We start from the raw sequence: 12,459 nt of genomic DNA, 5'->3' as shown, positions 1-12,459 counted from the left end.
GAAGTAATCTATATGTCTTATCTCCAATATTTTCCCCACTGGGGTTTTCTAATGGGATACCAATGACATAGTGATTTATTTAAATCACACTCATATATGTTATTTTCTTCTTATTTTTCTATAAGGTTTAAAGGAGTTTTTATAGCATATCTATACATATAAATTCCTCAATTTTTTCCACAGGGGTTTTCGAGGAATCCAATCATACAGCTGCATTGATCTCAAAGAAGATTCGATTAAAAGGAAGTGTTGTGAAATGATGCTAGTACACCAACAGGCGTCCTTCTACAGATGATCTCATCCATCCGTACAAGCAGTTAGGATTATAGATTAGATTAGATTAGTAGTCAACTGTAGCACTATGGTAGTAGACTGTTCACAACAGTTGCTTTCCCCGAATAATTACGTCCGTATAACGTCCGTACAACGTGACCCTTCATTTGTATATAATCCAAAGAGATCAATGAAACAGACAGTTATTCCTAAATCTTTGTTCATTCCATTCCCTTTCCAACAAAATTATTTGGTCCGGATTGAAATTGGGACCGAGCCAGAATGGCTGTTCGGATAGGCCCGATCCAAACCAGGTTTCAGTTAGGCCTTTTCACCCCTGCTCAGTTCGGGTTGGAGCCACACCTAGGAACACTTGGAATCAAACCAAACCAGGTTTCGTCAACCACCATGATCCACTCAATCCGGTCCAGGAAGAGTAATAGGCCTGTTTTCAACAAGGAACAAACGTACGGGGCCTTAGTTAGTACTAGTATAATGCCCATGCTAACGCTGCGGACAAATCAAATAAAAAAAATTTGTAAGAAAATATTTGTTTGCCAATCAACAAGATCTAAACTTGGTAAGAAAATATTAGTTTTTACATGTTTAGCACCATATGCTTGGAAGAATAGAAGGTTATAAGCCAATAACCAATACAACTTTGTTTTCTTTTTTTTCATTTGGACTAACAAAATTGATAAGCTGGCTACACACATGCATACTATAAAAGCAAGGCTAAATCCACCATTGTCCTCAAGCTCAAAATACAACAACTGAAAAGAGAAGTGTCAACATACTTGTTCGATGCAATTACACAATATATCAAGTACTTGGTAAATTTCTTGGACGGCTTGTAATTCTCTTTAAAAAAATCAATGTATCCTTTTTGTGGTTCTTTTTTTAGCGCAACTTTCAGTAATTCTACCAACTCATCTACTCCTTTTCTCTTTCCGTTTCCTTACTGACTGTCGGCGCTGAAATTTGAAGAGATATCAAATATTAGTAATTGAAATGAAAGCTGAAGTAAAAAAGCCAATATGTCAGGACAACATGCCGCCTGAAGAATTGCAAACAATATAACCGGTCAGGTTCAGGACTGAAATTTAGAAATGAAAGACCTGCTGCAAAAAAATATGGAAAGCATAATCTGGTGAGTTAACAAAAATCAAATTAGTTTTTGTACTTTAAAACAGTTTCTGGCCTCTATCTAGCATTACAGTTGATTCCGATATGTAATCTGAAACAACTTTAGGTAATTAGAGTTCAATCCAATAGCTAAACAGATAACTAAAACTCTGCAAACTGTATTTAAATAAGAATTAGGTCATAGTAACTACTTCTTGGAAATTTTAATTTGAGTCATTAATTGTAGTGTGGTTTCATGCATAGGTTGTAGAGACAAAAAAAAGGGGGGATTTGAGATTCGAGAACTTAACTGTGAGACCGCTTACAATCGGCACTTGATAGCCATGGAATCAACTGGCGGACCGGAGTGGGGTGAGCTCCCTAACAAACAATGTTGCTGCTGCATCTCTAACAAACAATTGTAGGCATGGCACTATAGCTGAGTATGAGCTCACGAAGGGTTAAAGCGTGGCCTAAAGATGAAGAAAAAAACTTTGATTTTGCATCTAAGCAAAGTAATCAAGATCAACTTCGTAGTATAGTATATTTGCCCGTGCTAACGCTACGGGCCACATTAAGTCCAAAGTTAATTCTATCAAATTTGAAGTACTTAATTAATTGTGCTTTGTTAAAGCTGTTTCACTGAAAGTCAACCATGTTACAGGGTACTAAATATTAAAAAGATAAAATCAATTCAGGGTAGGAAATTGTAATTGACTTCAGAATATCAATCATCATTTGATCAACACTTTTGTAGCACAAAGGCATGTTTGCACATGGATTAATCACAAAAGTATCAGAATAGTACAAGTAGCATAGCATGCCTAGTACCAAACAAGGTCAATCATCATATCATTTGGATATTCAGCTTTTCGCAATCACAGTGTCCGATCAGAATAGTGCAGCGGCAAAGCCATGACAAATCTGGACCGGAATTCTCTTCCCATATGCATCCTGCACTGATTTCATTCACACAATGACAGTAGAAGATAGAAGGGCCACTCACCAGATGGTTTATATGACGGGAACGTGACGTAGCGAGGGCAGTAGATTCTGCTGTTCGGTGCAGTGCCAGCCTCAAGCGTGCAATCACAAGGCTGCCATGAGATGCAAGGCAACCATGTTACAGGGCTCAGAGCAATCATGTTTCTACCTCGACAGTTATGTCTAGTATAGGTTTCTCTTAGTTCTGATGGTCCTTTCTTAGCTATTCCAGAAATTAGAGCCTACTCCACTCCTAATCAAAAGCTGAGCTCTTATTATACTCATCCTATATAGCAACATAAGTTTTGTTTTTTAGACGAGCTGCGGTATAAGTTTAGTTTCCTGCTTTATTTGACTTATTCAGATATTTAGAAACTGACATGACTGATATAAACTACCTACCTGATAATCCTTGTGGAAACAGAGCCTGAGTTCTTGAACTAAGCCGTTCTTACAGACAAGTGATGGCATTGCCCCAAATGCATACTCAATGACAGCAACAATATTGCCCCAAATGCATACTCAATGACAGTAACAACATGGCACCAACATTAAGATCTGCAACATAGCAAAATTAATCACACTGAGATGACATACTTGCAGTGGTTCAGACATCTCATTCTGAAAAAGTTTGAGAAGCTTGCACCTTATTTATGTTGAATTTGGTTGGTCTGCAGCATGATGGCCAGCCCCAATAGTTGTACTGTGGCCAGAGACCAGCAGTACAGTACTTGGATGCAACTGTCTTGACCTATCTATTGCTTTGGGGCCGAAGTGCAACTGCACAATGCATAAACATGGCATCGTTTACAGTTGCAATGGAACACCAACACATTTCATTTCAGTGTCAAGAAGTTCAACACCAGTTTATGTATGATGGCAACCAAATCAGCTTGTTGAAACAACAAATCAGGCGGTAAACTATTTGGAGGCTGCTCACTGTTCCTGCTCAGCATGTTTTACGTTCATTTTCAGATGCAGCAAAATAAATTAAAAAAACAAACCAGCATCTAGGGATTTAGGGATTCACCATCCAAAAAACAGAGAGGGCACCTGGGATTAATGATCGTGGCAGTCACAGGTGGAGGAGGTACAGGTAGCCATGTAGAAGTCGTCGTCGTGCTTCTGGCGCTGCTGAGCATAGAGCGCGGCGGCGAGGGCCTCGGCGTCGGTGGTGTCAACGGCGTGGTCCGACTGCTCCTCACGAGCGTCCTGCTCCTGATCCCCACGCGCGTCGTAGCGCGCCCGCTCCTCCTCCTCCTCCTCCTCCTCCCCGTCGCGGGTGCGGAGCAGGGGCCCACCACCAGCGCCGGAGTCCCCGGCGCGCGAGGTGGCCGAAAGGATCGCGGTGAGCAGCTCGTCCTGGTCGGTGGCCTCGCGCTCGAGTCGCTCGGCGCGGGAGCGCAGCTCGGCGGCGTCGGCCTCGGCGTCTGCGAGGCGCGCGCGGAGGGAGGCGGCCTCGTCCCCGGCGGCGGCGGCGCGATGGCCCGCGAAGATCTCGGCGGCGCAGTGGCCCGCGGGCGTTGGCGCGGTCGTCCACGCAGCGGCGCGCGCGGAGCTACTGCAGCTGGTCCTCGGAGCGCCGGGGGAGGAGCGTCTGCGACTCCGTCCAATCGGAGGCTGCCGGAGCTGGAGAGCTAGTCGCCCGCGACGGCGAGGGATGGCTGGGACCTGGGTAGGCACGTGGCGCAGGAGCGCGGGGCGCGCGGCGCGATGGGGGTGGGGGGAGAGAGGAGTCGGAGTCACGCGTGGGGAAGACAAGTCCGCGATTCCCGCGCGTGGTAGAGTGGGCGTCGTGGGAGAGGGAGAGTCGCGCGAGGGGTGGGCGCCTGGATGTGAGGAGTGACGAGGTTTGATCCAAGTTGATGAGACGTCGTATGATAAAGATTGAGGCCTCGTTCGTTTTTTTTTTCCGGAACGGTCCAGAACGTTGCTGGATTCGTCCGGATTGATATGACCCGATTTAAGGTAGGTCGGGCCAAGATTGGTCGTTCGGTTAGATATGGCCTGAAATTAAAATTGGTCAATCTTGATCTTTGTTCCCCCTCTTTGGCTCGGAACGGAGACGGGCCCTTATAGGTCCAGAACCTATCCTGGGCGTGGCGACACGAGCTGGCGTAACTCGAGCGGACGCGAGCGGCATGAGGCGACGATGACCGCTTCTCATCGAACATCCATGCTCTCCGCCGCCTTCTCGCCGGTAAAGCATTGTCCTCGTCCATGCCCCCTTCTCTCCCCAGCGCTAGGGTTTTTGCTAGGGTTCTTGCCTCCCTGAGTTGTCAGTTCTTGAGGAAACCCAGGAGGTGGCCCAGGAGCGGGTGTGTGGTGAGGTCGTGGGTGGTGGGCCTCTTCTTCTTCTTGGTTGTCAAGTGGTAGGAGATGTAGAGGAGGGGGAGCTGCTGCTGCTCAGTTTGCTGCTTGCTACTACTGCAGGATGGATGGATGAGTGATTCTGTTGCTCTTGTATGGTGATTCAGCATAGCCGTAGGGGTTCTTGCTTGCCCAATTCCACAGATCTCTACACATCTCCTCGACCCCGTACTTTGCCCTGCAAGATTTCATATTGTTCTCGTTAGGATCGAGCGATGCCATGCTGAACCTGAACCCAAAAACCAACACCAGCAGCAGCCTATCACTAGACGCAATCAAATCAATCAAAGAATGCAGCAGCGTAGTCCCGTGTCATCGCCTGTCGCCGTGGGAGGGCTTAACATACACGCAGCATCCATCGAGGCTCCCCTCTTGTTGTGGGGGGGACCGGGGGAGCACCAAAATACTAGGATTCAATCATCTTTGGCGTCGGCAATGAGCAACCAGCCAGCGGATGTTATCACTCTGAACCTAAACCCAAAAACCAGCATCAGCAGCATACTTACTTCCGTTTGAGCTCTTTCTCTGCCTTGGCAGTTGCCGCATAGATGATCTCTGTGTCTCCAGGCCTTCGCCTAGCAAACACCAGAGGGATTTTCTGTATAGACAGAATCAGGCAGGCAGTCAATCAGTTAGTAGCCGGAAATCAATGTATAATAATAACTGAACATCATTCAGTAAAGGCATGCATGCATGATGGTTTATATAAATATTTTTTTACCAAGCACTTTGGGAATCCATCGCTCGGTTATACTATATCTATTTTATACTCCTACCTTACTAGCTTGTTTTCCCAAACACTTTGCAGAGCCTGATCTTGCTGTCATTTTCAATTTTAGTGTACTGAGGAGATCAGTTCATGTGGCAATTAGCAGCTGTTTCAGCGTTGGTTGTCTAGACCTATCTCTGCATGGTGATGGAGTAATCAACTCTGATTGAACCTCCGCCTTCTTGGGATTCGATACCAACTCCAGAAGGTACTCCAGAAGCTTCTATATGATTATAAGTTTATATATGCTTCTATATGACTATCATCTTTATTCCAGCTTCTATATGACATGGTCAATAATATTTAGCTTCTATATGACATGGTCAATATTATTTAGCATCTATATGACTCAGTTCCTTTTTCGGGAACCGAGTGATCCTTCCATTCTCAAAAAAAGATTCGGGAATAAACTCATCCATTATTTAATCCATGGTCCAACCAGATGATCCTTTGTTTGAGTTTTTTTATTCGGCTTTTTGTTTGGTGGGTAAGAATCAGGTTCAGATTTGCAGGCTGTGTTCTGTGTCTTGCAGACAAATTTTCCAGTTTATGTGTTGGCTGCTTTATTAGTTTCTTGCATACTAAATTGAGCTTCTTCTTTGTTTTAAAGGCTTATGAGTTGTTATTATCCTTTGTTTTTAAGAAGAAAGGTAGGACCTCTTTAGCCTTGTAATTCATTCGTTGGGTTCAGTAGGGTCTGCAGCTTGGTCATTTATTTATGTACCTTTAGTTTTTTTGAAGCTATATAATAGTGTTGCTGCTCTGGTTCAAAACATGCTGCATTAGACATTTGATAATTGTGTTGGCATTTTTCTACGAACCATATATATAAACTTAGACCAAGTTATAAAGAATCGTGTTTATAAACACCCTATGACTGACAGCATGCATAGGCATTATAAACAAACTTAACATAGGTGTTTTTCTGCAGGCCATTGATTGATGGCTGCCGGGTTTTTTTTTCCAGTAACAACAACCGGTGACAATAGCAGCTTGTGGATTCAGTCATCATCGTCCAAACACAGAAAAACACCATTGATTTTGGTTGTTGCCGCCTTTTTTTTATTTTTGTGTGCAGTTAAAGGAGAAGGCTTTTAATCTGTGGGAAAGCCTCTATCATCATGGTGTAGGTTTTAGATAGAGAAGTGAGAAGATCACAAATAGATGTATGAGAAGAGCCATAGTACTGTCACACTGGATCTTTGAGGTTTGGCAACAATAGGAGATCTGTATGTAAACGTAGGTTATCAATGTCCATGGCAAGCAAGAGATGTCCTGTTGTATATTCAGATAAGAGTAATTTTAGATTGCAGTAAGCAAGTTGACACAAGTCGAGCAATGTTTGAATAATTTAGAATGAATGTTGTGATTAGTTTCAGAAGTCACGCGAGACTCAACCCTTCTGGAACTTACCATTTTCTTCTATTTTTTTTTGCAGGCGTGCAACCAATGTTTGTTGTGATGACATGACAAAACTAGTGAAAGAACTGAAGACAAGGGGCCAATTCTCTTCCAATGTTTGTTCAGGTGCTAGTTTCAGAGGTCTCTTATGTAAAGACTCGTAGCTGGGTATTTATTTTCAGTTTGTTTGAGAGTATACGATGAAGATTCAATTTTGTTCGTATGTTTATGTAATGAACATGCATGTGAAATCAGGCCAGTTCGAAAGTCAACTACACTGATGTGCAATGTTTGTGTGAACTTGCAAGGCGTGTGCAATGTTTGGTATATCAGCGATCCATTCTAGGATGCATTAACTTGATGAATGATTGATGCTGAAGTGAGGAAGGTTTTATTCCTGTGCAGCCGAGCAGTGATTTTGACAGGAAGGAACGAATCCTAGTCTGAAATTGAATCCAACGGGATTAAATGAACCGGCCGGATTCACGTGATCCTTGCCCTGAAAGCGTTCAGGATGGGATTGAAACCCTTTGCTGCCGAACGGGCCCTCAACCAATCTACTGCGGTGGTGGAGAAGTGCGGCAGGAGCGATAACGGAAGGACGGAGAGAGACAAGGGTAGGAGAGAAGAACAATTTTTTTCCCCCAGGCGACTCGCTCCCATGCATAGGACCTGGTTCCCTGTTTTTTCCTATAGGACCAATGGTCACAGTGTAACGATCCGGCTCCATGGAGTATAGAACTGGGTAAGGATCGTCCCCTGCGGAGGCTCAGAGAAACTAGAAGCTAGGTGCGATCTCGTCCATTCGTTCAAAGATTGGTTGGTTCTAGGTGTAATTTGTTGGATGCACTTATGAGAGTTCATGACTGTGTTGGATATTGTTTGGTGTGCCATTAGAAAAGTTTACATCAGTGTATTACATGTGGTAGACAGTAGAGATACCATGAAGGAGGAGGAGCTCAAAGAAGTCCTCCAAATAAGATGAGTCATTTTGATCCATCTCTTCGGCACTATGTCAGGTAAAGGCCCATTCTTTGGTTAGCTAAGAAAACCTTCATTTTGTTTTCCTCCTGAAGGCCCTGAAGCTCCAAGCAGGTAGCAGGTGGAGAGTGTTACGGAGTATCATGGAAGCGCTTGTCCTAATTCTTTACTCCTACCTCGAACGAGGAAAAGAGGAGAACAAGATGATGAGGATCGTGTGATCGATCCAGACGTGGATAGGAAGGAGAAGCAAAGGGCACTCAAGTCTGAAGAGAGATTTGGTTCAGCTGCTTTCCGTGATTACAACTTAACGACTGCAAGACGGGCGATGATGATACTCCATATGCGTCTGGGCGTCTGGCCTATGATTGGAGTATACGAGTACTACTCCTCCCGTATGCAACTCGGACATGGCAGAATGGCACGCACGCCGAAGATGTCAGAGAATCGGTGTCAGAACGCGTGCCGGCGCAAGCCACCCCCACCGGGTCCGATTCCGATTCACGAGCTCACGGCCGTCAGGTCAGTCCAACAGCACCACTTCTGCATACGGCCAAACGATGAAATGGACCTGACCAGTGACCAGACACCTGCCTTGTGTTTATTCATTCGACCAAATCTCCGTGACTGAATGACGCTGTAACGGCCGGATTAATTTTAGCCCTCGTTTAGGCCCCGTTTAGTTCCAACCCAAAAACCAAAAATTTTCAAGATTCCCTGTCACATCGAATCTTGCGGCACATGCATGGAGTATTAAATGTAGACGAAAAAAAAAACCAATTGCACAGTTCATCGAGAAATTGCGAGACGAATCTTTTAAGCCTAAATAGTCCATAATTGGACAATTTTTGCCAAATAACAACGAAAGTGCTACAGTAGCCAAAAGCCAAAAATTTTCGGAACTAAACACGCCCTTAGTTGAGTCCAGAATCGGCGCCGCCGTAGCGACTGTAGCTACAGTAGTTACTGTATCATTTTCGTTTGTATTTGACAATAATTGTCTAAATGTTGACTAATTAGGCTCAAAACGTTCATCTCGTAAAGTACAACCAAACTGTGCAATTAGTTTTTGATTTCGTCAACATTTAGTACTCCATGCATGTACCACAAATTTGATGTGATGGGGAATCTTCTTTTTGCATAGTGTCAAAGGGCCTTGCTGCCTCCAACAAGAGTGAGTGAGCCATGGAACCTGCCGGGCTTATCACAGTGGGTGATAAAATTAAAATATATTGTTACTCAATCCGTGTCAAAATAAGCATGGCTATGATATCTATACCGGTAATTTTTTAAGTTTAACTAGATTTATAAAAATAGTAACATATTAATTTATTATAAAAATAGATTCAATCATCTATCTAATGATACTAATTATTATATATTAGAGTAAATTTTAAAATTTTCTTGTACATATATTTGATCAAAATTAAAAATATTTGACTACTAACGACACTTATTTTAGTATGGAGAGGGAGTATTGTTGTCGGGGACTAATACTAAGGTACCCGAAGAGGAGGGGCTAATGGTCATCAATATTGATTTATCCGAGCAGTCAAGAGCGCGACTACAGCTCCAACCGAGCCCCAGGCGTGCAGGCTCCGCCTCGTCCGACCTCAGAGGAAGGGCTCCACCTCGCTCGACCTTTGAGGGAGGGCTCTGTCTAACCCCGAGGCCACGGGCTCCGCCTCGCCCGACCTCGAGGCCGCGATCTCCGCCTCACCCGACCCCTTGAATTCGTACTCCGTCTTGCCTGAGGGAGACCCATACCGCCGGCAACGACTCCAGGTTCAGACGTATGGGCCTAGGTCAAGACTATGACATCAGGAAATGGACTGGCACGTCTCGATGTAACCCGTGGACATGACGGACCACCCAGATGGTTCACATCAAGAATAGCGTCGGCGCGTGCCGGTGTTGTTCCGCCTAACCCTTGTACAAACGGTGACAGGCGTGTCAGTTCACCACGATGTCCGTCAGGACGGGATGGAACGCCATGACCGGCAGACGACGCCTGCGCGTGGCGCCAGTGACGGACAAGGCCGCGATGTGGAGCTATCCCTGTTGACATCTACAGGGTCGGCGGGAACCACATAAAGGAGAAGAAGGACCCAACGATCATGGAAGCTTTCCTCTCTCTCGTTCTTCTCCTTTTACTATGTTGTAATCCGTGCTTTCCCCTGGCCTATAAAAGAAAAAGCAGTACGTCCCCTAAAAGGGGCTGATCGAATCACCCCGAACCGATCGGAACATGAGATAAACACACAAGAACACGACACGAATACACGGCCGAGCAGCGATCGAGCTCTCAGCACCCGTTCACTCTTTCCACCAGAGACTTAGAATCATTTTCCTCTCTCGCCTGTTTGTAACCCCTACTTCAAACTTTCAGTGCTAGTAACACGAGCAGCAGCGACGAACTGGACGTAGGGACTTTCTACCCGAACCAGTATAAACCTCGTGTCCCCTAAGCACACCATCGGAGCCAGACGCACAATATTAAAAATTTACTCATCGGTGATAACTCAAAACACCGACAGTTGGCATGCATTGGCACCACGCTTTCCTCCGAATAGGAAAGCGCGTTCGGCACAAAAATAATATTTTTAATGGGCCAGACGTTTTCTTAGCTAACCAAAGAATGGGCCTTTACCATCCCCAAAACACAGTAATTTTTTATTACCTATAAATATTTCAATTACATAGCCAAAAAAATAATTGTTTCACCTATTTTTAATGATAATCTTGTGTGTTTTTTATGAATACTAAATACATATATAAAAGTATTGAAAAAGCTAACGAGACATCATGTTGTATATATTTATCATATTTATAAGGTGTCATCATGTTGTCCGGCCCCCTTAATCAAAAGTCCTGGTTCTGCCGCTGATTCTACTCAAATTTACATATCTGGTAATGCCACTCGCCCACTCCCGCTCATGCTATAGCACACGAGAAACAGCGTTGTTACTCGTAGGACAAGCAAATATTCGTTCCCAGTCAATTCATAGCAAATGCTCATGGTTTGGTCTTGGTCATGAAACTAGTCTTTTGTCTCCGTCCGTGCGGTGCACTTGTATGTCCCGTTCCTTCCTTTGACTGATAAGCCATGGCTAAAAATATTGTGACCTGATTTGTTGTAAGAAAAAAATATTGTTCATTGGCTGAAAAGGTATGGGTTATAAGCTAAGCGAACATGTCGGTAGTTCTTTTTGGAAACATGTAGTACTGCTGGCACTGTTTGCCGAACTAAACATTCGTTTCTCAACCAATCACACGCTTCCTTTCACTTCAATCAATAACTTCATATCTCGAGTCACCGGTGCTTGATTGTTGCACGTATAGGAAGGAATGAACATTTTCCCAGGGCATTCTCATCTACTCCCTCAATCCCTCCGTCACAATAAAAACAAAAATAAAAATACCACTTGTCGAGAAGTCAAACAAGTATAATTTTAACTAGACCAATAGAAAATAATATCACTATTTGGGTCCTCAAATAAATTTATTATAAAAATATATCTTATGATTAATCTAGAAATACTCATTACACATCATAAATATTACACATGATGACTCGAAATTATTTGACTCCTGAGAAAATGAGTCTTTTATTCTTTTTATTAGTATGGAGAGAGTATATTATTTCTTTTATTTCTTCTAGCAGGGGAGTCTTGAAGCTCCGCATATACCAACATGTACTATAAAGGTGAGGAAATCGCAAAGGCATGGTTCGATCAAACCACAAAGGAATGCTTACATTTTTGTTGGTGAGGAAATCACAGACATACGTTTCTTTCAACCCTATTCTTTTCTCAAGCGATTCACAAAAATCGAGCTTGAGGATTCTTGCTGGATTCGTTGAGGTGATACAAAACTTACTGGAGCACTCCACAAGACTTGGTGCTTCGATGGACAACTTCTTCATGTCTAGGATCAATGAATCCAAAAGTAAAAAAAAAAAAAAAAAAAAAACTCAAATCCATGCCTTAGAAAAGAGTCCCCAAATGCTCAAGAGATGTTATTGTGCAAGCAGAGCCTAGAATTTCGGCACAAAGACAGCTCAACGTGCCATAGACCATGCTTATGATACGTGCCGGCATAGCTCAACATGCCTCGTGTGACTAGAAGTTATGGCCTGAAGCAATACAAAACACGAGAGGGTCGGGCATGGCCATGGCGGAACCGCCCAAGTCCCACCCAAACCAACACACACACCCAACACATACGAGACATGTTTGTCTTCATCCTTTCAGTCGTTTGGATATCGCTAAGGCTATCACTTACTTTATACTCGGCCAAAGTTTTAAGGGCACGTTTGGTTCATGCCCTCTCAGACACATACTACACCGGCAAGTATATCTCAGCTCCAGGCACTCAAAATTCAACGTCTCGATGAGCTTCTTGTGCCAAGCAAATTTAATTTGCCTGGGAGAGCAAACCAAACATGCCCCAACTAGGAAACTAGGGTGCAAGATACCTAGCTTCGAATCCATGAAAATTTAAGGAGCTTTCACAAAGGAAGAGTCCATACCGATAGCTATGGGTTATTAGAAACA

General features: G+C 43.8%; 1 protein-coding gene across 1 annotated transcript; it reads right to left on the bottom strand.

Annotated features, from left to right (window-relative positions):
• Positions 1–326: 326 nt before the first annotated feature.
• On the bottom strand, positions 327–5,493 carry LOC136523805 (uncharacterized). Its single transcript, XM_066517361.1, has 7 exons — positions 5,474–5,493; positions 5,259–5,327; positions 4,811–4,981; positions 3,029–4,315; positions 2,785–2,940; positions 1,071–2,495; positions 327–718 (listed from the first exon to the last, which is right to left on the bottom strand). The coding sequence occupies exons 1-4, from the start codon at positions 5,491–5,493 to the stop codon at positions 3,442–3,444; spliced, it is 1,134 nt and encodes a 377-aa protein (XP_066373458.1). The 3' UTR covers positions 327–718; positions 1,071–2,495; positions 2,785–2,940; positions 3,029–3,441.
• Between the last annotated feature and the right edge of the window lie 6,966 nt (positions 5,494–12,459).

Source organism: Miscanthus floridulus, chromosome 18 (assembly GCF_019320115.1).
Source record: "Miscanthus floridulus cultivar M001 chromosome 18, ASM1932011v1, whole genome shotgun sequence".
Lineage (NCBI taxonomy): Eukaryota > Viridiplantae > Streptophyta > Magnoliopsida > Poales > Poaceae > Miscanthus > Miscanthus floridulus.
Note: the sequence above shows the minus strand (reverse complement) of the source record. Positions and strands in the feature narration are given on the sequence as shown.